A 26,148-nucleotide genomic window follows, 5' to 3' on the forward strand; every position below is an offset into this window, starting at 1 on the left:
AGATGCGGGGGGGAACGACCGCCTCAGCCGCGCGCCGCCAGCAGCCGCCAGGGGGCGACGGGCAGCAGCGCCGGCGGGGGCGTGGCCTCCCCGCTAGTCCCGCCCCTCCCTGTGCTCTCCCCCGTCCCGTTGGCCGAGCACCGCAGTGGCCGTCGGGAAGGAGGCGTTGGCGGCGGGCCGGGTAGAAGTGGCGCGAGCCGTTGGGCGGCAGCCGCGGGTTGGGGTGTGCGGCGCGTGCCGGATCGTGGGCGCCATGAAGGAGACGTGCGGGTGAGGCGGCACCGATGGCCCCGGCTCCCGCCCCCTCCTTCCCTCCCCGCTCCCTGAGGGGGTTTTCCCACCGCAGCGCCCTGGCGGGGCGGGAGGCTGTGGGCCCCGGGGTGTTGGGGAAGGAGGGGAGGGAAACCTGCCTCCCGTGAGGGAAAACTCGTCTTTAAAATAAATATTAAACCTTTTCTGCGTGAAGGCAGGGGGTAAGGGCTCTGCGGGGCTCGCCCCGGTTGTCGGAACCTCTGGTTTTGGTGTGTGTGTGCCTGTCTGCGCGTTGTGTTGTCTCTGTTACCTGGTAACGGCGGGGCTGGGGCTCTGCGCTGGCCTTCGGCTACCGATCCCGCGGCAACGTGAGGGGAAAAAGTGGTTTTCTCCGAGTGTTGTCTCAAGGACAAAGTGCTTTAACTTGCTAACAAGTGTCTGCAGGCTTTTTTTTTGGTGTGAGTTTGTGCGATAGGAGTGAAAGGTGTAGCCGGTGTCACTCCCGAGAAGGTCACGGGGTTGGGGGTTTGGTTTGTTTGTTTTGTTTTATGCTGTCAATTTTTGTGGTTCAGGAGCTGATTTCTAGTCATTTCTCCTCCCAGGCCGTGAGGGTGGAAGAGGCTGGAGGCATAAATTTCTAGCTGGCTCATGGCAAGCGGACCTCATGAGTTGCAGGAATGCCCTCACAGTGAACGCTCATACACTGCACCGGTGGCTGAAGGCAACTCCCTGAGCTGTAATGGTGCAAACTTACCCGTTGTCTCCCTGAGTATGCAGGAGAAATGGCTCGCAGCTTTGCAAAGCTGTAAATAAGTGACAAAACCTGGAACAAATCAATTTAAGTTAACTTCTCGTATAAAATCAGGATCTGTCAGAACAGAAATATGTGTGAGCTGTTCACTGTGGTGGACAAATCACGGCAAGAGTTGGTGAGATGTTAAACTGCAACAGACTTATTTAATCAGAAGGCTGGTGGGTGAATAGGTAGTATGCTATGTATGCTACCTCATCCCTTAAGATCCCTTCTTTGTCTGTGCCTGGTGGTCTGGTACACTTGAGAGAGAGAAGATTTTTTTTTTTTTTTTTAATTTTTAAAAATTTTATTCTAAAAGGGGGGGACAAACTATTGGGCATAAGTCACCCTTTCAATAAAACTTTCCAAGTGCCGTTTTCTTCAACTTTTTAGTTGTGAGATCGAACTTTCAGTTATACATGCAAGCAACTGAAAAATATTTACTATTGATTAAAATAATTTGATATTAATAATATCTGATATATCTAATTGATATTGTCCTTTATGTCAGTCTCTAATTATAGTCTCTGTAGGAAGAATGGGGCGATGAAAGGCAGATGGTGGCATTCTCTATACTGGAAAGTCTAAAACCCATTCTTGTTTCGTGCAAACTTTCTGAAGTGCAAGTTGTACAATGCAAGGAATACATAAAACACGTAGGAAATGGCTGCTGTAGATGATTTAGTTTAGATATAATGCACAGCAATTAAACACAGACTTCCCTTCTGCATGTTATGAAAATGATATAAGAAGGAAAATATTCATTATGACTATTTTTACTTATGAAGTGGAAGTTGACGATGCCTATAAACAAGGCAAGGCAGATTAGGTCAAGGCCTAGTTAGACTTGTAAATAAACAGCCATTCTGACTGGAGAGGCTAGTTGATAGGACCACACTCCTCATACCACCCCCAGCTTTTTGGAAAACACATAGAAGAAAGTTTGAAAACTGAGCTCACAGAAAGAGGGGAAAAAAAAAAAACACTAGATGACTAAAAGCTGTGTCTGTAGTTGGATAAAGCTACTCTGAGAGAGAATGGAAGAGTAACGGCAACAATAGAAATAAGGAGCTGTAATAGACTGTTGTTTTTTTTTTTTAATCGAGTGTTGAAGCTGTCCTTTGAGCACTTCCTAATCCCATTGAAGGTGAAATGGGTCAGATACCCTAAATAGCTATAAGCATCTCTTGACTAACCCAGCTAATATTTGAAGTTGTCTGAATGTGAAGTAGAAAAACACACAGTTTGAACAATGGCATAATTAATCCCTTTAGTCTTGGGGTCTGGATATGGGCTCTTTGACAAGCATGATGAGTTGTATACACCTTTTAATGCGTCTCCCCCTTTTGCTACTAGTGTTTCAGTAAAGACCCGTGATCCATTAGGTATAGTTCTTACACCCTGTCCCACTCCTTTCTCTCTCCTGGTTTCAGCTGGTAATGCAAAGTAGGGTTTTCCCTCCATTTTTCTCTTTCTTAAAGCAAGGGTTGTATGGTGTATATAAAAAAAAAGTGCTAATGCTGCCTTTAATTTAATGTTGTACTGCCATGTCAGTCCTGTGCTGCTTCTGATTGCAAAACAGAAGGGCAAGCAGAGGGTCGGAAGAGAAAATTATGCCTTGCTGTAATTGGAGTTCCAGGGGTAGTAACCCGTGGCCCTCCAAACCAAGGTGCCTGGTGTCCTGCTCAGCTGAACTGGGCAGTGAACTAGCTAAGCCAGTTTTGAGCAACCTCTACAAACAGAGCGTAACTTTTGCTGTTTTATACACTTCCATCTGTTGGATTTAGATAAAACAGATGTATGTACAGCTAAGCCTCTGAACTATAAAAATAGAACAGTGTTAAGAGCATGAGGCTCTCCTAGCAACATTAGCTGCAGATTGGTTGATGTTTTCATTCATACTCTTCCATAAACAAAAACAAGATAATACTGAATTTACTGTATCAACTCTGTTTAACAGATCACTTCATTATACGTCCTTCCTCTACAGTTAAGTATAATTAATGCCCTTCCAGAATCAGTCAAAGCACAGCAAACATGTTTAACTAAAAGAAGCTAGTGTTAAATTGTTTTATGTTAGCAGGAACCTGATGGGAATATCCTTAAATCAAAGCTGATATGAAACTGAAATGTGTCCAAAACTTGTGCTGTATGTAGTGTCACCTTTAGTGGATTTCAGACCTTTTAATTTCCTGGTGATCAGTTCTAACTGTCTAGAGCAATGCCAATAAGATGTATTAAGATGGTAGCAACTTGGATCTTTTCTTATGTTTATAAATGTTTTCTAAAAAAAGTGGTTGCAACTTTATCTAAAAGTTATCTAAAAATCATCAGCAGGAATTTTTTTCCCATTTATGTTAATGCTGGGTAAAAGAGCAGAAGTTGATTTGGAAACCTGTAAGCTGAAGGGTGTTTTCCATTAAGTTAGGGTTTGTTTTTTTTTTTTCTTTTGTGAAGTCTTCTGTATTTTATTTTCTCCCACAGTACTGCTAGGTGGCAGAACCAGCCTCAAAGGCACTATGGAATTACCTCTCCCATTAGCTTGGCTCCTCCTAAGGATGTAGATTGCATTCATACTCAGAAGCTAGTTGAAGCAATGAAGCCATTTGGGGTATTTGAAGATGAGGAAGAGCTGAATCACAGGTATAACAAGACTGTAAAATTTGTTAACTAATTGGGTTTTTTAGGGCAGATTTAACATGAGTTTTCTTTACAGGTCGGTTGTTCTTGGTAAACTGAGTAACTTGGTCAAAGAATGGATTTTGGAACTTGGTGAGAGCAAGGTAAAGATTTTTTTATACATTCTTATCAAAACAGCTGAAGCCTTTTTATTTCTTTTAAAGGCCATACTACTAGGATTTATGCTAAAGTTCAATTTTTAACTTTCTTCTGAAGTATCGAGTAGAGCTGTAGTAACTGCCATTGAAATAAGGTACTTCAGGTCAAGATCTTGAAGTCTTTGGGGCACTGAATAAATCTGTGAAGTGGCTGTAGCAGTTGACTTGTAGCAGTTAACAAAGCTGAAACAATATGTTGTGGGGTGAGATAGGTGGTAAATGGGCACTAATCTTGCCCCAATCTAGTTTGAAATTATTAGACTAGATTTGCCTTTTGTATAGCTCTTAGATTATGTTAATTTATGTGCATCTGCTGCATGGAAGACTAATAATAGGTCTCAATTTGTCTAAATTAATGAAAGGACTGCTACATTACTCCTCTTTTTTTTTGAGTTGCAAGCACTCATTTCAGAAAAACACTATCAGTCTATTAAACTAACAACTCAGTACGAGAGTGAGAAGACATTGTTTATGGAGGCTGTTACAGTCTTTCTAAATAACTTGTGTGCTAGTTAAACTTGCATATAGGTCAATATCTATCTTGCATTCTAAAGTAAACTCTTTCTTCTCTACCCACAGAATCTTTCCCCTTCAGCTGTAGCAAATGTTGGTGGCAAAATATTTACATTTGGTTCTTACAAGCTTGGAGTACACACTAAAGGTAGAACTTCTGTTGTCTAGTCATAGTTCTAATGCTTGAAAGTGACTTCCAACAATAACAGAAGGAATGGAATCTCTTTGCAGGTGCTGACATAGATGCTGTTTGTGTTGCTCCTAGACATGTGGAAAGATCAGATTTTTTTCAGTCATTCTGTGAAAAACTAAAACATCAGGAGGAAATAAAAAATTTAAGAGTAAGTTCTCTCCTTGATAGATTGTGCAACTTCTACAATAAGAATATTCATGTTAAAGACTCATATTGGTATTGAATGTCTTACAAGCCAAAAAAAGAAATTGATTAAGCTTAAAAAAGAAACTGTTTCTGAACACCTTCTAAAATACTGTTTTATACAGCATGAAAATGTTGAAGTCAAGCTTCTGGTTCCTTTCCCCAAAGTCTATACATCACATAAGAATCTTTGTGGTACACTTCTCCCCTACACATGGTTTGGGAATGAGTCAGCTGTATCAAAAAGCAAGGTTCTCCCTCGGAGCCTTCCTTTAATCTTAGATGTAGTAAGGGGCTTGGAAATAAGGTAATTGCATGCAGGAAGAGGAAGGGGCAGCCTGAAAACTAAGGAAGCTGAATGTGATGTGGAAAGGCTTCTGTCAGTACCTTTCATAGAATCATAGAATGGTTTGGGTTGGAAGGGACCTTAAAGATCATCTAGTTCCAATCCCCCGCCACAGGCAGGGACACCTTTCCTCTAGACCAGGTTTATGGAGTTCCTCTGGATGTGCTTTAGGACCTCTAATTTGTTCTTCTCGGGTCATGTTCCTCTCTGGCTACTCAGCCTGAGACTTTGCAGAAGGAATGCACACTGTCAGCTTTATGTTCACAGCACAGCTCCTATTAACTTTATGTACAAAACTGCTTTGTAAAATCACCTTCAGGTGCATATATTGTGTACCTTGCATGTAAAGCTGAACTCCTGAGAAATGTTTGTCTTAGCCTAGTCTTCCTTGTGCAGACCCTTTGAAAGACTTCATGTGCATAGCCAATGAGCCTTCGTTTAGATGGCTGTCACCTGAAAACAGACTCACAGTGGGCTGTGGCACAGTTCTAACAACTGGTCTACAAAACTGAAAACTGTCCCAAAAGGTAGCTGATAGCACCTCAGGCATGGTGGAAAATAAAAATAGAGAAGACTAGTGCACACTGTCAAAGGTGGACAGAATTTTTTAATTTCTCTGGATGTTAACCAATAGTAAGATAGGTACAGAAATTTTTTTTCTTTGTAACTACCAAGGTAAGTACCTTACAACTACTGATACTGATGGCTCATTGTGCACTGTTCATTACAATAAATGATCAGCCTCTGAATCTTTTGGCTAAACAACTTTTTAAAGCTAGTGTTAGTACCGTATTAGTGCTATCCTGCTTGCAGCTTATTAACAATTCTTTTGGTTCAGAAGCAACTCAGTCTTTATACTGAGTAGTTTAGCAGTGCAAATTCTGTATTGTGTCATATTTTAGGAAAAACATTAAACTAGCAAAAGATGTTTTCTTATGCAGTTATCTTCTCCTTTACAGGCAGTTGAAGATGCATATGTACCAGTTGTCAAGTTTGAGTTTGATGGCATTGAGGTAAGCATTTCACTTTTTTCTTTAAGTGAGTAAATGCTTTTTCTTCCTTTGGAATAGGATAGCTTTTCCAGGGACCCGTGACTGTGCTATTTTGGAAGGTTGTTGGTATCTTAAAGTATATTTCAGAAACTGTAGTTGAACAGCTTGGCCACAACCTATCTGTGAAGACATTGCAGTAGAATGGGAGCTTATAGGAAAATAATCCCCTAGGAGTCTTAGCAGGCCTGGGAACATCAGGGACATCTTTTTCTAAACCTGCCAGGGTGACTACTTGAACAGCATTTATCTCACAAGGATTGTGCAGAGGGGGAGTAGAGGCAGTGTCCTTGCTAACTCTTCTTAGCTCTGACAAGCTAGCTCTCTGCAAAGGGCTGCATATAGTGTAGTTCGCTGTATGAATCATGTGAACAGACTAAATGTTTTGTTGCAAATCAAAACTGAAGTGGTTATGAGACAAACAATCTGGAAAATTAAAAGTACAAGTGCTCATTTGACTCCTGCCTAGGTTTGTCAGCTGCAGGAATCCTTATATCTTGAATACATCTTATACAGCAAATAAAGACCTGCATGCTGTAGTACCTAAGCAAGTTACTGCTTGGTATCTCTATCATGAAGACACTTAATCAATGTCCTTTTTGTGGCCTTTATCTGGTACAGACCTTCACAGAATAATTTTCTTGCCTCAGACTGTACTAAAAAACAAGATACTTAAGGATCAAAAGGGTTTACTGCATAAAGAAAATGCTCTCTCCTTCGCTGAAGTATAGTTGAGGTGATTGAACTTAAGTCTTAATGCTACGATTGATTTTAAGTTCCCTTTTAATGGAAATTCTAAGTTTCGCGTATCTTTTCAACTTAAAAAAAAAACACCTTCCTTTCCCTAGTTTAAAAAGAAAGGAGGGATGCAATGAAGGTTTAGTAAATAAAATATGGAACTTCTAGCAATTTTCTTGAGTTTTCTGGCAAATAAATCTCTTGGGAGATGTATCTATAGTCACATAATTCTAAATCCAAAAGTTAACCACTCTTTTTAGGCTTAACTAACTGTCCCCCACAAGTGTGCTCTTTGCAAGCAGCGTGACATTCTAACTCACGGTTGGCACTTTTTTCCACTTCAGATTGATCTTGTGTTTGCACGACTGTCTGTGCAAACTGTTTCTGATAATCTTGATCTCAGAGATGACTCACGTCTGAGAAGTCTGGATATAAGATGTATACGCAGCTTAAATGGTAAGCATGTTTACACAACTTTAAAAGAAATTGTTAAGAAAATTGCTATAGAATGCACATTACACAACCCAAGTCTCTGTACACGATGCAGAAACTTATCTCCTGTATACTTGAGATCTGAGGTGGCAAGTGGGCTTAATTTTAGATGTTTCAAGGAGTTGTGTGTTTAGATAGAACCCGTATATCATGTTTCTTTGATCAGGGTGTGTGCATTGTTCCAGTTTGCCACAGAAACTGCTTCAGATGAATAGGTAGAGCACTTGATAGAGAAGAATGTGTTGTAGTTCATAAAAAGTTAAGATATATAAAATACCTGAAGCTTAACTAGCTCACTGTTTAACACTGACTGGTTTAATTGTTCCTGGCTGTCAAAAGAAACCTATCTTTTGGAATGCTGTAGAAAGGCCTTATTAAAAATTGTTTGCTGTAGTCTAAACTATAAAAAAGCTGTTGAGGGCACCAGTTACCTGAAGTGATACTGAGTGTTATGTATAATCTATAATTTTTAAGGTAATACAAAGCAAGTAATCCAAACTTGTTTTCATAGACTGTAAGCTATTGATACAGTATAGCACAAAACTGACTTGTACCAGTTACTAGGAACTTCTGTACTTTTTTTCTTACAGGCTGCAGAGTTACTGATGAAATACTACATCTAGTGCCAAATAAAGAGAACTTCCGGCTCACGCTCCGTGCAATTAAACTGTGGGCAAAACGTGAGTAATGTGATTGTTCATGATCTTAAAACTTTTCAGAGGCACCTCATGCTGATAAAATAAGACCATTGGAAGTACTTCAGCTTTGGATAGCTGTTTAAATGACATTTTTTTAAATTAAAAACTGGTTTTAGTTTAGATTCAAGGTCTGTCCATGTGGTAGATTCTGTGTGGTTTTTAATGGGGGTGGAGTGGGGAGGAGAGGGGAGTGCCTACAAGACAAGGTGCTGCATTGCTTATCAGGAACCTGACTAAATGCTAAAAATACCAAGTATAAAAGCTTGATACATAAGGAATAAGAAAATATCATTTGTGCATGTGGCTAGAGCAAGTGCAAGAAGAATGTCAGAACTTTTTTCTTAAGGGAAGTTGGAGTGAAGCAGTAGCTGTAGCAGTGTAGGCAAATTTCAGAGGAGCAGTATTTTGGGAAGTGATGTGGTAATGATTCTTTTTCTCATTGCTTTAAGGACCGACAATTTTGGCCTCTTTGCACTGCAAAAATAACTGACTTTGAGGCTGAAGTGTACTAGTATTCTATAGATTGTGAAGGTGGTGCTGTAAATTTGAAGCAATATACTTGGCTATTGAAAGACTACAGGCTAACTACAACGTATCCATTCTAGGACGTGGCATTTACTCAAACGTGCTGGGATTTCTTGGCGGGGTTTCCTGGGCGATGCTGGTAGCAAGAACGTGTCAACTCTATCCAAATGCTTTGGCTTCTACTCTTGTTAACAAGTTCTTCTTGGTTTTTTCAAAATGGTAAGAGCTATTGTTTGTTTTAATTTGCATAACGAAGTATCACTTTTAGAGGCAGTATATAAGATTTACATTGACAACATTCAATCCTACCCTGGATTACATGTCAGAGTTTTAAAAGGATAGTCAGTTACTGGCTTTTCTTATATAGGGAATGGCCAAATCCTGTACTGCTGAAACGACCCGAAGAGAGCGATCTTAATTTACCAGTATGGGACCCTAGGGTATGTAGACATTGAATTAAAAAGACTTTAAACTTTCTTCTAACCTAAACTGACGCTAAGCAAAATTGTTTTACCATCGTAGGTGAACCCATGCGACCGATATCATGTAATGCCTATCATCACCCCGACCTATCCACAGCAGAACTCTACGTACAATGTATCTACATCAACGCGAGCGATAATGGTGGAGGAGTTCAAACATGGTAAAGTTCTTTCCATGTGTATTAACTGATTAAAAAGTGCAATTCTTGCTATGTGAAACCACATTATCTCAATTGGTTATATTCCATGAGGTGTTCTGCCCTTTTTGGTAGAACAGGTCTCTGGGAATTATGCCTGTTGCAGGCAATAAGGGACCAGTTTTACAATGAACTGTTGTAGCAGACCTGCATTGTGTCATAAGAATTCCTGCTTTTTGATCTGTCAATTACTGTTCAAAACCTTTATCTTGTGAAGTTTATATCATACTCTGCTAGACTTAAAAAATGTTAATAAGGTTTTCAACCTTAATTGTAGGTCTTGCAGTTACAAATGAGATTCTCCAAGGAAAATCAGACTGGACAAAGCTCTTTGAACCACTGAACTTCTTTCAGAAGTACAAGTATGTATGAAATCTGTTGTCTGAACTTGAAATGATTTACTTACTGGTTAGCATAGTGAGTTTTATCCTGCACTCTAAATAGAAGATGGCATTAATGTTTGTTTTTTCAGAAACTGGAGGTAGTCATGAATTTTGGTAAGGATAAGTACGGGGAAGATAGAGAAACTAAGTGTGTTATGCAACTGACACTTCTTATTAGAAAAAATCAACGATGATATTTAGAATATAGCAGAATGCAATTCTAAAGGATGTAATCAGTTTTTCTTCAGTTAATACTGTGCTGAATGCAGGATATAATCTGTCTTGTCTGAAAGTCATATTCTATAAGTTTGAGGCAGTTTTGGTTTCACTTGAAGGAATATAAAGTCCTGAGCTACTATATTAATTTTCCTTTTCTTCTAGACATTATATTGTGCTGAATGCTAGTGCCTCTACTGAAGAGCATCACTTAGAGTGGTAAGTCTTGCTTTAAATGTGGGTTCAATGCATAACTGAAACTCAGTCTAGTGTTGCACTTTAGTTTTGTTAACTGTATTAACAAATGAAGTATTAAACTGCAACTAGGTGTGGAATACAGTACCAAGTCAAGCAGACAGTTCATCAGCAAAATTAAAAGGGAAGGGAAGTTAACATACATCTTGCTGTTTGAGAAGTTAACCTAAAGATCTGAGTCATGATGAGGAGGAACAAAGAGGGTTAGTGTGCCTGATGGTCAGATGCTCTGCATCATCTGGAGAAGCAGATGCAAGGGGTCTAAGGAGACTGCTTACCCAGCACTGCTTCGATTAGGAGGATGGTCCTTGTTGCAGAGACTGAAGCAAACAGGGATTACTTGATGTAATCAGATGCGTAATGGACACTGGAGAGCGAGGTCTTTTACTGACTTATAGAGCGATGGTCTTCAAACTTTTTTTGATCATGTACTCCTATAAGCAAAAAAAAAATTTTGAATGTGCAATTGCAACATATATTTACTTATTTACAAGTTACATACACATTACTGAAGTTCTAATATTTTCTTCCTGTACCTCAGTGGATTGTCTTGTGCACCCTCTGGGGTACACACACCCCCCCACTTTGAAGACCACTGTTCTAGAGCCCTAGAAGACTTGCTTTCATAACTTTTACTGGATGTAATATTTCATTTAGGACTAGATTGCACTCGATGTTAAGTTGCTCTGATTATGTAGTCAGCCTGTTCCAGAGCCTACTTTTCTCCAGTGAAGTGGAACAAGGCTGTTTAATCTGGGTGAAACCTGACAGTCTGCGGAGAGCATCTGAATGCTGATAAATTGTACTTACTAAGTTTTAATCAGTAGTGTGCTCAGACATCTTATGTTTAGTGCTGAAAATGATCTCTTCAGCACACTTGGTAGTGGATAGGTAAATTGCAGGAGTGCTGACCTGCTTTGTGAAACTTAATGTGAGAAGCACCTCAGTTGTAGTTGAAGGAAATGACTGCTTATGACGTGATATTTGTCATTGTCTCAAGGGACATGTGCCAGTAATTTGTTTAACCTATGTGAATGTGCTGACTAACTGTGAATCTTGAAATAAGGGGAAACGGTGAGGAATCAAGGTACTGTAATGTGTGTGGTGTTCTTAATTTTGCAGTGGTATTCATTGTCAAGAAATGAGTGCTCTGCTCAAGCAAGCAAGTAAAATAGCTTCTGATGAGACTGTATTGACTAGATAATTTGTTTAGTAAAGGCACTATATTTTTCAGTTTGGCTAGAAGAGGGTAAACTCTTTTCACTGATCAATCTGCAGGAAGAATTGCATCTTTATTCAGGTGTAATTGAACAGTTGTGCTTGAACATTTTCTAAACTGCTCTTCTCCTTGATCTTTGGGGTAGAAAGGAGTTTTGCTGCACTTCAAAATGCAGCCAGAGGTGCTGGGATCTGCTGCTTGTTGATACTTGCATCATCAGTTGAAGTGTGGTATCAGAACTGTTAAGAGTACAAGTTAAACTTATTTACCGCTGTCTTTGGAAACTTAAAAGCTCAAATGTCACTGGAAACATCGCAAACTGCAGTGTGTACGATATAAAAATTTAGTGTCTGTTCAGCTGAATGGAACTTACTACTTATTCATTGGTTAGCGTTTTTGTATTATTGTATTATAAAAAGGCATAAAACTACTGTGCTGGATACGGTTAAAAAAATGAGTAAATATCTCTTGTTCTTACTAGGGTTGGCCTTGTTGAATCTAAAATTCGTGTGCTGGTTGCAAACTTGGAGAGGAATGAATTTATAACTATTGCACATGTAAATCCACAGTCTTTCCCTGGCAACCAGGAGCTCTGTAAACAGTGAGTTTCACTACTTTTCTGAAATACAGGTTGGCCAATGTATTGTAACTTGTTTATATTCATTCACCTCAGCTCATCTGTGGGAGATGGTCAGTTACATACCTACTGTTTCATAGGTGTGAGCTCTGACAGGTGAGGTTCTGAGCATGTAAGAGCTTTTTAAAGAAGGGAGAACTTCAGAGAGAAGTACTCTGAGCATTTAAGTATGGGCTGACTCTAATCTTTAACTGCTGCGTACAGCTACACTGTTTTGCTTAATCCCTTCTTGAGAGTAGATACTAGCATTCAACTAAATGTGCATCAATGATATGTGAATCTGTCTTTTTAGGAGTGGATATGTGTCAATGTGGTTTCTTGGAATCGTATTTAGGAAAGTGGAAAATGCAGAAGGTGTTACCATTGATTTAACGTATGTTATACAGTCATTCACAGATACAGGTAAGTTTATACTTTGCTCTAGTCTTGTAGGGTTTAATTTTTTTAATTCTAGTGGAAGTTGTTTCACAAAGTAAATTGTGCTTCCTTCTGGTTATTAGCTATTAGATATTTCTGTGGAGAGCAACATATAGAAGATTAGCTTTAAAAACATGCTATTTTGACACTCTTGCAAAGTAAGTCCATCTTGAAACAAAAGTGTGTCCTACAGTCATACACCACATACCATAAGTGAAATAAGTTCTGCAGATCACAGTAAACACACTGACAAAGGAACTCATTTCATGGTCAGATGTGAAGCCAGATGTCCATTTACTTGGTGTAGCTGCACTTGTCAGAAACAGTTGTCAGTTGCTGAACTTTGAAAGTGGGAATTAACTGTATTAGGCTCTAAAATAAGTTGTTAATGCTCATTGACGGTATTTTTCAAAAATAAGTTTGTGTATGATATGATCTCAGAACTTGGAAACTCGGTGAGTTGTCACATTGTAATTACTTGCAGTTTTGCATGTAAACTTTCGTGTTAATCTTGTGTTATTACTTCTGATAAATGTAGAAATAAAGTAATATTGCAAGTGTTGTTAGATAATGCTAGAATAAAGGGGTTTGGGGATGAGGAGTCATTTGAAAGTACAGGTCTTCTCCATGATCTGTTTACTACTTCCCAAGCTGACTGCTCTTGTGCCTTTCAGAAGTGCATGTGTGCTGTCAAGCTCATGCCTAGCTATCATAATGAAGAACTAAGGAAATCAGGTTACTCTTCTGAAGTGACAAGTGTGTTTGAACAGAGTTCTAAACAGTGGACTCCTTTAAATGTTTGTTTGCACTGATGAAGAGTTTATCCATAGAACCATCATGAGCTGTGTGTTGTCTTACTCAGACAACATGAGTAAATGTAGTAAAACCTGACCTTTTTAGCTCATGCTTTGGGATATGAGAAAAGCACAGAAAAATGCATCAAAAGTCTCGTCTGAGTTTCAAGCTGGGTGGGGTGACTTCCTCAGACTTGCACTGTTATTTGTACTGATGCTTGTCTTGGAAACACAGTGCCACTGGATGTGATGTACATGTGGCAAATGTAAATTATGTCAACGAGTTTTCTGTGCTGCTAAGAGGCTAGAACTAACGTTAAATCCTTTATTTCTATGCACAAACTCTATTTTTATAGCTGTGTGCTCTTAGTTTAGTGTAGCACAGCCTATAGTAAGTTTCAGATGTACGGTTTGAATCCAGAGAGATTGAACAGAGAAGATATTTCTTGATAGATATGAAATCCTTTGGCAAGTGTGGGAGTGACCAGTGGTTATGTGCAAGAAAGCTTTTATAATGTGCCTTGACTTTGAGAGAATACTTTTAGAGGGCCAAAGATTAACTTCAGGCTGATGGGCTCAAGAATATAAGGCTCAGTGTTTGGAAGGCTTTTGTTAAGTGAACTTTATCTCACTTTTACATAAAAACATTATTGGATTTATTTTGAAGCAACTGTTCATGTTGGTGTGAATGTTTGTATTTGTGCTTTTATTTCACTTCTAGGTCTCTTGTGGAAAGACTTGTAAACCTTTTTGTTGCATGTCCTTACTTTGATTCCCACTCTGTATGTTAGTAAGGTGACTTTCCAGTTATGCTTATGAAAGGCATGTTAGAGAAGCTTTTCTAAACGTGACTTAATTTTGTAATAACTGCTGTGCTAGTATAGTATTTTCAAGATGCATAAAAGGCTGTTTGCAAGCAGTTAAGAAAAACCTGTTCAAATTGTAGTGATTCTGATAAGTCAGATGTCTCTAAAATCCAGCCTTACTTTTCTGAACGGATAGAATTTTAACATATAAACTACTGAGAAGTTATATGATGTTACAGAACTGTTATGAAAAAACCACAATCACCACTGTAAATATCAAAAAATTAGTTTGAATCTTGAGTAAGGTGTTTGGTCTCTCATCAGCTGTGCACGATTGGGTTGATTCAGAAAGTCCTCTAGATCTATTCTCAACCAGAAAACTGATGGTTAAGGACTATATCCTTCAGGTTAAAATCATCTCAGATGTGAGCTGCATGGTTAGCAAACCACAGCTGTAACTGAGCTCAGAAATGCGTATTTGAGCTTAAATAGCTGTTATGTATCTAGTCTGTACTGGATGTGAAACGGGCACCTTAGGTCACAATCATCTTGGGACTACATGTGGAGTGCTTGAGTAGCATTTAATGTTCAGTTAGGCTGGAAACTTCTTGCTCTTTGTTTGGGCTGGACAGACTTAAAGGCTTGCTCTTTCTAAAGAAACCACATGTAACTTTGACAAATACCTAATGCTAACATCCCCACTAAGTTACAACTCTATATTTCATGTTAGTTTACAGGCAGGCTAACAATCTCAACATGCTGAAGGACGGTATGAAGATTGAGGCAGCTCATGTGAAGAGAAAACACCTCCACTATTTTTTGCCAGCAGAAGCCTTACAGAAAAGAAAGAAGGTATAATTAAAAATTTGGCTCTTCTAGCAATATTTTTTTTTGCTTCAATAATTAGTTGAAGACTTCATCATTTTTTTTAACTGTTGTTTCAGCAAAGCATGCCAGATCCTAGTCAAAATGCTAGTGGGCTTCAGTGCAGAAGGACTTCTTTAGATGGAAGCTATTTGGACCCTTCCAGAGACATGGACTCCAGAACATCATATAATTCCTCTTCATTGAATAAGATATCTATATTGGACACTTCTACAGCAGAGACAGAAAGGTTAGCACCATAACTGGAGAACTGTGAAGAAGCTGCTTTTAACTGACTCGCAATGTGAATGAAGTCTAGGATTTCTTGTTTGAATATATCTGGATCATAAGCATGTGGAGGGCTCTAATGGCTTCAGAAACAAAGCTGGCACCTCCTTTGGGGATCAGTTTGGAGACTGGTTAAAGAAATCCTTGAAAAAATTAATTTAATGTACATTAACACATAGAAATTAAGAAATATGTAATCTTGAGAGTAATAGCCCAGTACTACCAAACACATAATGCTTGCTGTGTTCAGACCTTTTGGTACTGTAGGAGTAGCATGCAGAAAAAAAACCCAACAAACTTGGGTGCACATATGGGTAGAGCAGATACATTTGTTAAAAGCAGCACAGAGTGCTGGATATACTAAGCTGAAAAGCAGTCCCAGTACACAGACTCACTAAAGAAAATGCTTAAGTTTAAATTCATTGTCTGAAGTTCAGCAAAACGAAGATCTCGTGCTAGATTGCCTGTGAGTTTGTGTTGTTTAGTGGAGCTGTGACAATGAGCTAAGAAGGTAGATGTTTGTCCTGCATGAACTGTCTGGAAATGTATAGTATTTTGCAAACTAGCATTTTATAACTCTATCATCTGACTTCTACAGAAATGCTGTATACCAGCGATCTCATGGCACTAACAATAGAGAGAAGATACCTCACATATCTGTGCCATCAGTGTCTAAGGGACTCTCCATGCCTCTTGTTGATTCAAGTATGTATTGAAGTAGTGGGTGGAATGTGGTCTTTAATTTCATGGCTGAACTCTAAAAGCTCGGTGTCTCCTACAGAAATGGAGGCTACAGTTGCCATAAGAACAACAGGACCTCCAATTGCTTGCACTGTTCCAGGATATAACACAGTTTCTCAACTCAAAGCACGTTTTGTCCAAGAACAGCATGAATTAAGTAGGACTCCAGTTACAGATCTTAAGAATTCTGCACCTAAACGGCCTTATTCACTGACCTCTAAAGGACGTTATTCACCTACATCAGAAGAATGCCCCAAAAAACCAGTAGACAGAGAAAAGGTAAGGAAGTGGGGCTAGGCCAGGCAGGGTTTGAAGTTTGATGTAGAATGGATGAAATTAACTGAGAAGAAACACATATGTACATCCCCAACGGATTCAGGAATCTAAATTTAAGCATAATGATAGTTTTACTAGGATGTAGATATGAGAAATTGTCTTGGATATGATGTATAGCTATTAAACACATTTTTTCCAACATCTGGCACTAGTGACTGTTTCTGGTCTGGTGTCAGGGTCTCTAAACACTGCTGTACTTTTATATTACTGCACTGACCGATTGCTGAATGAACTTGGCTCATTTGGAAGCAGTTCTTAAAACAATTCAGAAAAAAAAAATCTCAAAATGAAGAGGATATGGATCTTATAAATGTAAAAGTATGAGCTAATCTTATTCTGGCAGATGATTTTTGAATGCCTATTGATAGTTTTGCTGCTTTAGAAATCATCAGCCTACTCAATAGATTGTCCACTGCTGAAATTACATTGTGGAGATGCTAGTTAAATCTTGGTTTTGTGGAAGCTTTAGATTAATGTTTGATTTGTTTTATTGCTATATGCAAATCTCCTTAAAATAGCTGTTGACCTCCGATTTAAAGCAGAGGCAAAGAACAACTAGAAAAAACTCAATTTTGATACTTCTAACGAATCAACTTGCAGAACTGTTACCTAGTATTGAATATTTCAAGTACAGATTTCAAGGTTTGGGTAGTAACACTTTTTGAGAGGCTTGAGATTCCTGTGTGATAATGGTAGTCTTGTCTAAATGTTGTTTTAAGAATGGCCACTAATACATTTAATGTGTTGACTAGAAGCTGCACCCAAATATGAAGGTAATTTTGGTACAGCAATTATTTTGAGTCTGTGTATTCTGTTCTTCTAGTTAACTGGCCAGGATTCAGCATTCAAAGATGGCAGCAATCCAGAAGACGTCAGGAGATCTACAGAAAATGTAATTTTGAAGTGGTTGTACTCAGTGGACTAACTGAAAAGCTGAACAGACTGTTCTAGTGTTCTTATTTCAGTCTTCATTTCCCAAATATTACACCTGTATGATGTCTTTTAAATGTTACTACTAGATGATTTGGTAGCACCTAGCTTCTTGCCATGCTTGGAGTTAGATATTTTTTTAAACCACTTAATTCACTGATGTAAACTAAAACTATGATAAAGACTATAAAGCATTTGGCCTCTCAAAGGGAGGATAAAGAGCTCTATATTTAGTGTAACTTGCTACTGAAGCATAAACTCTTGAGGGCACACCCTTAAATCAAGATGTGTTCTTGTTGGTAGAGTGAAGGCTGAAATACCTGAAATGTTGTGTGTGTGCTTATAAGGCTTAAAAAACCCCCACAAAACGACAACAAAAATAAAACCACCACCACCCCCAAAAAAAAAACCCAAAACAACAAAACAAACAAAAAAAACCCCAAACCAAAAAAACCCCCCAAAAACACAAGGTGGAGTTTGTCAATTCATGTACGTATTTAGTTTTTATGTATCCTAGCTGCCAGACCTTGCTGTCTCTCAAGTCATGAAGTTGACAATACTGCCTAATAAATCCCTTCTGCCTTTTTTAGGGTGTCCTTGGAGGAAAATCCATGCTGATTCCCATTATCAACACATCAAGATCACAGGTATTACTTATTGTGCCTTTGTCTTCATGAGTAAAGCAAAAGTAAAATTTTCATTTTATATACAAAGACTTACATACTACTAATCCCTGTAAACTTGGTAGTTCTGAGTAGTTGGTAAGCTTTTGCCTATCATGCTTGTACCAAATTGAATAGCTGAACAGTGACCTTCCAGGTTTACTCACAAAAGTGAAGCCAAAGTTTCCAAGTTATTGAACTTGAAAAACCATGTTTCTTTACACTCAAACACTGACACAGTTTGTTTCCTGATTTCCTTTTTTTTCTTAAGCAAAAAGATATGCAAGATCTCCTTGCAGATCTTCCATAAGGTGATCTGAGCTCTTATCTTAAATACTTCTATACTGATTTCTGGTACAAGACTTGGAAGCTTTGAAGTGTATGAGTGGCTTTAAGTCTTCTGTGTCATATAAAATGTTGTGAAATTGAGGGTTATAAGACTGGCAGTAATCTGAACAGTAGAGACACTCTGTTTTCCTGATCTGTGGATCTGAGAAGAATGGTAGCTTTCTCTATTATGCTGTTGGGCAGCTTGCGACTTATTTCCCCCACTCAGGCATATAATTATCTCAACTGATGCTAGGAAAGAAGTGTGCAGAGGGGAAAATGTTCTTCCTCTGTAAACTGGTGGTAACTAAACAAGTGGTGTGGTGAAAAAAAAATCCTCTAAGTATTTGGTTTTGGGCCATACTGTTTTGGTACATAAAGAATGTCGTTATATTCAACTAGGAAAGGGTTTATCTGCTGCTTCTTCGGAATTAATGATTTTAAAACTTCCTTTTTTTTTTTTTCTGTGGCATCTTTGTGTGTTGTAGAGGCTTTCCAGCAAAGAACTACCAGATTCTTCATCTCCTGTTCCAACAAATAGTATTCGTATTATTAAAAGATCCATCAAACTTACCCTTAACGGGTGACCAGAATCTCTTCAGGTAAAGATGACAATCACTTGTTTAATGGTCCATATTATCAATGTGTATTGTAGTTAGTAACAAAGTATGGAAGGTTACTGTTGCCATACTGCAACTGGCCAGTTAAAATCATGGTCTTATTTTATAGTATTGTTAGATGCTTGCTTCCTTTCGAACTACTCTCTGCATATCCTTGTAACAGTTATCCTTATTAGTCTTTTAAAAGGTCTTAACTGTCACTAGCTGAAACAGCTTTTGAAAAAGCCATAAAAAAACAACCTGTCCTGTGCCTTGGATTCAGAATGCATGTAAACAGGGTTAACTAGTCACTGTAACCACATTCTGGTTTCAGGTGTCTATGAATGTGCTTGTATTCATTTGCGCTTTCCTAGTTCATGTGCATGTATTGTTCTTACCTTAAATTATTTTCCCATTTGGCACATACACTCCTGTGCATCTATCACCATGGTGCTCAGCTTCCTTAGCTAGTAGCTTTCCACTGTCTAGCACAGCCACGCACTACACAAGTATTACCTCCCATGGAGGTTCATAAATAATTTAAACATTGAAGAAAATGCAGCAGAGGATGCTACCAAGGTATGGAGGTGATAGATACGTCCCATCCCATGTTATCTGATTTTTGTCTTAAGACTACTCCTGCAAGAGACTTGAGGGCTTTTTTGTTGTCACTGGGTAGTAAAGCTAAACTCAGAACACACAGCTAAAGATGTACTTAAAACATTGTGACAGCCGAGGCTGTTGTAATGCTACTACCCACCTGCAAGCTGTAGTCTGGAAAGCAACTGGCATGCAGAAAGTGGTTTCAGATAAACCCTGAAAGCTGTTCTAATTGCTTACACAAAAACTTGTAGTAGTCTTAAGTCCAGTTCTGTAAACTGATAACACTGCTTACCCAGTTAAGTGTGTTAAGGTTTTTTGAGGGGTGGAGAGAAATTCTGGTCATATGAAACAGATGTTATGCTATTTCTCTATTGTAATTTCTTTATAATTTGGTGGTTTTGTAAATGAAGTTGTATGTTTTTTCAGAGTATTTTTGTATGTACTGTAAAATACTATCTTCCAAAGAGAAATATAAAATCTCAAGTCTCTTTTTTTTATGCAGGTGGGATCTGCTTAAAAACCCAAACAACTAAACCAAACGTAAGGTGGGGTGGGCAGTGCCACAAAAAAAAACGTTCTACAAAATTATAATGTTATGCTAGAGTAAATTTGAGGAGACTAGGAACGCTGCTTTCCTGCTCCTACTATTTCCAGGTTTTGAATTCACGCCCTCCGAATAGTGCAGTTTGCAAACTGCGTTGACAGCTGAAGTCCCAGCTTGCTATGTGGACAACATATACCCCTGAATTCTTTTAAAATTTGTTGCTTGGCTTAAATAGCAATTCTGAGCTCTGATCATCTTAAGCATCCACCTAAAACCCTAGTGGCAAGACTGAAGGACTGTAAAGGAATAAGAAGAGGCACGTATCTTGTAAGATCTTCTTCATTCTCTAGCATTCTTCCTACTGCTAGTATTCCAAACTTGTGGAGAAAGCATGACTGTATTTATCACAATATACTTAGTTTTTTTTCTTATTACTTGGTTTTCAGATTGCTTCAAGTGCAATTTATCTCTTAGAAAATTGGCCTTAGTGGGTTTGAGAGGTCTTATTCTTCCCTCTCCCCTCCAAAAAACCCAATACTTAGACTGCAAAGCTTAGGTTTAGTCACAGGTTAAAATCAAGAAACAGAACCCATGTTACTTAAGTGGCTTTTAACAGAACTACACCTGGGTTTATAAAATTGTTACCTCAGTTTTGTGACCTGTGTCAAAACCATGGTATTTAAATACTGTAACTAGTACAGACATGACAATATATATACAACTTCAGCACCTGTGTAAATAAAAATCCATCATGGACTTGAAGGAATATAAAGCTGAAGTAGGTGATAAGACAAACAGCAAAGCAAATATGAAAAGCAAGTGTGTTTTAATGGTCTACAACCCTGTAATATTACCATGCTTTTAAGCAAATTCTTCCACTTGAGTATTCCAAGACTGTTAAGGGCTGTTTTGCTCTTAACCTCTATGTCAGCACATGCATTCAGGCAACTATTCTCAAACTAACCTAGGTAATGGATATCAAAGTATATACCTTTACACAGATTTTTTTTTTAAACTCTTGCTTTGCTGTTATCTTCTAATTGCTCTTACTTTTGTTTTCCCCTCTCTCTTAGGGTTGCAAGAAGAATGTTTAGGAAAGACTTAGGAAGTAAGTTTTTCAGACGATTCAGCATAGGTGAGATTACACACCTTATTTTAACATACCCTGACTCAACGCTTGGCCCAGTGCTGAGCGATGTCACTGTTCTGGAGCTTCCCTGAACGTTGTGGAAGTCTGATACTGCCCCAGGACTATGCAGATTAGATTTCAGCTGTTTTAAATAAAGCTCAAACTGCAACAATTGAACTTAAATGTTTTCCTTTGTTTATGGAGCAAGTCCTCTGTTAAAGTGTGTGCAAGGGAAGTTACTCATGCATAAAGACTCAGTGAGGGAGGCTCTTTGATACCAGACTTCCTGCAAACTTTGCTGTTTTCTATTTGCTTTCTTAGCTGGTTGCTGTATGTGTGGCTTACAGGCCCACAAGGAAGGGGTGAGGGATGCATGCAATCTCCTTTAAGAGGAGCAGCTCCATATTGAAATTGTGTATGGTAAGCAACTGGAGCAAGAAATCCCATTGCAGGAATTAACGTCTGTGGTTTTACTTGTTAGGTATAAGCAAAGAAACAGTTAATGTGAAGTCACTTAAACTTCTGCTGTTGCAACGGATGTCCCTGTAGAAACTAAGAGAGACAGTAATAGAAGACTTGCCTTTTTTTCCCCCGTTTTCTTTTTACTCATTAAGGTAAAAAGTATCTTGAAATTGTTAATCTTGACTTTGGGATGACTTAATACTGCCTTTATGTAATACTTAGTGACATAAGCTGTTTAGCCTAAAAACACAAGCGAAAACTCCTAGCTGTATTTTTTGCAATTACCTCATCATCCTTCTTATAAAGAGCCTGGCCCTATGCATTATTCCAGCAACTGAAAAGCCGTGGTTGTAGTGTGCAATGTGTGTGCAGCCGAGGGGCTAATAACCACCCCAGGCTGGAGGCACTCCATGCCGTGGCCCCAAAGGAAATCCAATGGCTGTAGAGGGCACCTCGCTCTGAGCTGTAACCCACTCCTGTGAAAACAGGCACCTTCCTCTCCCCCCAGACCCCCGCAGTGGGCTGCAGCCTTGTCCCTCCATCCGCCCACTGCAGAGGGGCTGTGGGGGCTGCATGCCCTTTGCCAGCGGGCAGAGCTGGCGGAGTGAAGGGGAGCTGTGGCCCAGGCTTCCCACGCTGGGGCGGGTTTCCTGCTGTAAGGCCTGTGGCGGGGGCGGGCTGGGGGCTGAGAGCTGCGTGTGCTGTGACGGTGCTGGCATGTGACTGCGTCGCTGCAGCTCTCTGAGGGCGGGTGGCTGGGAAGCACCGCGGCAGCCCTGGGCTGCCTGTCACCCTTGACCACTGGCTTGGCCAGCTGCAGCCCCCTGCTTCCTGGCCAGCTCTGCTGTTGCTCTGCCTTGCCTCAAATCGTGCTGGGCCAGGCTGGACTAAGCAGACTACAGTGGGGTGTTTTCCAGCCCGGAGCTGATAAGGAGGGGACCGGTGGGCTGTTGAGCACTCCTTGCTGCCTCCTAGTATGCTGGTCAGCATGGACTCCCCTGTGGCTGAGGGTTTCTTCAGCCATCATCTACCCCTGTGGCTGGCTGGCTGGCCTAGAGTGTCAAGCTCTGAGCGTGGCCCGAGGGCTCAGGGCTCCAGGCTGCTGGACCTTGTGTATTTTTCTGAGAGGATGTTAGCAAAACAGTAGTCGGGGGGCTGATTTTTCTCTTGTTCCAGAAGTACAGCCTGTTGACCTCCCAACTGTCTGACCTTCAAGACACTGATAGAAATCAAGAAAATAAAACTGGGACTTCTTGTCCTTGGGCAGTTCCTCTTTGCTGGGAAGACCCTATCTGAATCATCCTGTTTTCTTCACCCAGCCTTGTCTCTTATTCACACCTCATCTCTCTTTATTTCATCTGATCTCAGACTTTTGCTTGTCTCCCTTTCTCTCTGATAACTCACATCTTCCTTTGTCACCAAAATCCATCTTTGCTTCCTCTGCGTTTGAACTGGGTGGTGCTTTATTCTGTGCTGGTGGAGTGAAAATCCCAGGAGTCCTGAAACCAGAGGAGAAAAAACCTGCCCTGCTTCTGTTTTAGTGTGTGGTAGCCTGGCAATCAGCTGCCTACTGTGGGGACCATCCAGCTCACTCTCTGCAGTATATGCAATGGAGCGAGAGCTGAAAATTTTGGCTGCTAAGCAAGTCTGGCAAGCATGTGTAAATTCAATCTTTTCAAAGGTTCAACACATGCCCAAGATATGTGTGGTTTTTCCAAGGAAGAGCAAAAAGTCCAATAGGGACACCAGCATAGTCTCCGTGCTAAATTTCATGTCCCTGCTTCTGAAATGTGAAGAAGTTAGAGCTTCTTAATAAAAGTTTTAAGAATTCTTTGAGTATAATTAAAGCAGCATATGTTCCCCATGACTCATTCTTAGAAATGACTGAGTCATTTTTGTTCTGTTTTTCCTAAAAATCAGCTGGAGGTGCAGTAGATGTAATCATACTCCAAAGAAAAGTTTTTGGCAAACTTGCAGTAACTGAAAATGTGGCCTTAAAATGGGAAGTGTTGACTAGCCATAACCCACAAAGTGCGTTGATGGTAATATGACAAAAAATAAAACATAGCATCTATTTGCTGCAGCATTAACTAAAGCTAAGAAAATGCCAGACTGTATTTTGTCCCTGCAGTTTTAATTCTGCTCTGTTTTTCCTGTGTGGTCACTTGTCAAGAACAGAAAAAGTAATCATATAAACACTATATCCAAGTGCATGCACACAAAGAAAAGCTGAGGGTTTGTCAATTGATGTATAAGTACTTGGCTGTCTGCCTTCAGCACTGCTTTAGTATGTTTGCTGGGATTTTTGTCCATTGCTTTTTCTCTCTTATTTCTTTGATACCAAATTTACATTTTATTATGTACAGCCTCTTCTACTACTTGAGCAGAAGGGCATAGGCCTGTCATTGTGAGCAGTACAACAGAGATTTCTAGTAACTAAGCTAAAGAAGTAATAGCTATTTTAAGTTATACATTTTCTGCTCTCCTAAATGAGGCAGGCATTAGACCATCGGGAAACTGAAAGCTGGTCCTTCTTCTGAATTATATACATGGAACAAGAAGTCTTTAAGTATTTCTTGCCAGCCTTGTAGCGGGTCATTACATTCACTTCTGTTTTTCTCTAGATGGTATAGCATATGTTAATTTCCCCTACTCATTTTGAGTGTTTTTTAAAGGTCTTTACTAATACTGTACCTTTTCTGCTATGTAGGATAAGAGCTGTTGGGAGAGTCTGTAAAGCAACCCAGTGTAGGTTTTGTTCAATGCCTTTACAAAAAAGACTAACCAATCTGTCAAATCATGAACAACAGGAAGATTATGGATACAGTATTTTCTGTATAGTGATTTTTTTACACTAATTTAGCCAAGAAAATCAAATGGGACAAAAATAGACTTCTGGGAGTTGTGTTTTGAGGAAAATGACTGTTGCAAACAGCTAAGTATTAGCAATGAGAAGGCAAGGGAATCCCCTGTTTCTGTTCCCCTGTTCACCCACTAAATAAATCACTGGGTTACACCAAATGATAAGTTGTGTAAACACAGAGATGTTTACTTTTCTGTAATTCAGGGTAAATATTTGGCACATGCCTGTAAAATTATAAATCTGTTTACTAAACTATATTCCTCTTACAGAAGTAAGTAATCAAAAGTGTGTTAATTTTCTCTCCCGTTCTTACATGTTGTGACTTCAAGTGGGGAAAATTCAGTAAAGGTAATATCTCTGTTTTCTCTGGACTGTGCTTATTTAAAGTTGTTTTCAGTTCACCTTTCAGTAACAAGTAAGCTGAGATGGACTGGCCAGAAGCCCTATTACTGAGCTGAGATAGAAGTTTGTATGTTCAGATTCAAATCATGTGTGTGTTCAGCCTTAAAGGTCATCCCTGATTTCAGTGGCTGTGATGTCAGTGGGGAAACCCTGCTGCACTTCTGTTTGTCCTTGTGCGAAGGTCTAAAAAAGTCAAATAAAAGCAAAGCAACTACTTAAAGTTAAGGCTTCAGTATAGAAGCTAACCACAGGTTCTTAGTGACTTCTAAGCAAGAATCAGCTCCTGCTTGTATATAAGCTTGAGTCTCTTATCGGTCACTATTCCTTTAGCTTAGATTGCTTTGTTTTTCAACTACTTATTAAGGAGAGCTTTTATCGAGAAACATGGGATGATCTTGTATTTGTTAAGTAATGGATGCCACTAAAACCAATGTTTAAGATGACTTCTTATCTGAAATAATTGGGCAGAGGATGAACCAGTGTGGCCACCAAAAGTTCCTTATTTGTATTAAGTTTTGGTACTATTGTATATTTTTTTTCAAGGCCTTCCCTGACACCGTGTAAAATTCTTTTTCAACACTTAATAATTCTTTACAACATTTCTGAGAAGTTTTTTTAAATCTCTGCTTTAACAGATGAGGAATCTAAGGCATAGAGATTAACATTTTATGAAGGGTCAGACAGAAATTTTGTGGCAATACCAGAAACTGAAGCCAAATTCCCTGAATGTGTGAGATTGTGTTGTTTGTCCCTTTTTCTGTAGTCATGTTATCAATGCTTGCAATGGGGATTCCCAGTCCATAGCAGTTACTGTATCTGGCTAAGGACTACTGTAAATATCTTTAGAGACTGTAACTGAAACAAAATGCTGATTTTTTAAGCTGCTATATATGTGATAGCTTGCTATTCTTTCTTGTTTCTTTTTTATAAGCTTGCAAATTAAACAACTTTTCCTTTCGGACCTCAATTACCTTCTTAAGAAGAAAAAAAATAATCACAAATTTGTTTCTTGCTTGTTTTTCATTTTCCACAAAAAAGTCTTGCTAAGAATTTTAGCACAACATGCAGTACCATAGGACTGTCAGATCCAAGTTACCACCTTACTAAGTGCTGATGGGTAAGTTCTTGTATGTTACCATTGTGGGGGTAGGTGAGGTTGGTAAGGGGGAATCCCAATAATTCCTGATAGTAGAATTGTAAAAAAAAAAAAAAAATGACATATTTTCTAAGGAGCTACTACTAGTCTCTATAGAAAATGAATGGATGTGAAGTGTATGCCCTTTAAAAAAAAAAAAAAAAAGAAAAAGGCAAAAATACTAGAGTTCTAACTGTCCAAATTGTAGGCAGCTTTATATGTAGTCTTTATCGAGATT

At 39.2% G+C, this 26,148-nt stretch overlaps 1 protein-coding gene across 1 annotated transcript; it reads left to right on the forward strand.

Annotated features, from left to right (window-relative positions):
- The first annotated feature begins 253 nt into the window (after window positions 1–253).
- PAPOLG (poly(A) polymerase gamma) lies at window positions 254–25,893 on the forward strand. Its single transcript, XM_068401525.1, has 22 exons — window positions 254–270; window positions 3,530–3,688; window positions 3,762–3,828; window positions 4,462–4,543; window positions 4,627–4,736; window positions 6,077–6,130; window positions 7,249–7,360; window positions 7,987–8,076; window positions 8,700–8,838; window positions 8,987–9,059; window positions 9,142–9,262; window positions 9,576–9,660; window positions 10,063–10,116; window positions 11,853–11,972; window positions 12,301–12,410; window positions 14,756–14,877; window positions 14,970–15,139; window positions 15,776–15,882; window positions 15,959–16,197; window positions 17,775–17,831; window positions 18,662–18,775; window positions 25,814–25,893. The coding sequence occupies exons 1-21, from the start codon at window positions 254–256 to the stop codon at window positions 18,758–18,760; spliced, it is 2,187 nt and encodes a 728-aa protein (XP_068257626.1). The 3' UTR covers window positions 18,761–18,775; window positions 25,814–25,893.
- The last annotated feature ends 255 nt before the right edge of the window (window positions 25,894–26,148 follow it).

Source organism: Nyctibius grandis, chromosome 1 (assembly GCF_013368605.1).
Source record: "Nyctibius grandis isolate bNycGra1 chromosome 1, bNycGra1.pri, whole genome shotgun sequence".
NCBI lineage: Eukaryota > Metazoa > Chordata > Aves > Nyctibiiformes > Nyctibiidae > Nyctibius > Nyctibius grandis.

Bases quoted from the DNA above. Each gene is read 5' to 3' on its own strand.
- PAPOLG (XM_068401525.1), top strand. The intron at 3,689-3,761 runs GTATAACAAGAC...TTTTCTTTACAG, and splicing joins GAGGAAGAGCTGAATCACAG to GTCGGTTGTTCTTGGTAAAC. The intron at 16,198-17,774 runs GTAAGGAAGTGG...TGCCTTTTTTAG, and splicing joins AACCAGTAGACAGAGAAAAG to GGTGTCCTTGGAGGAAAATC.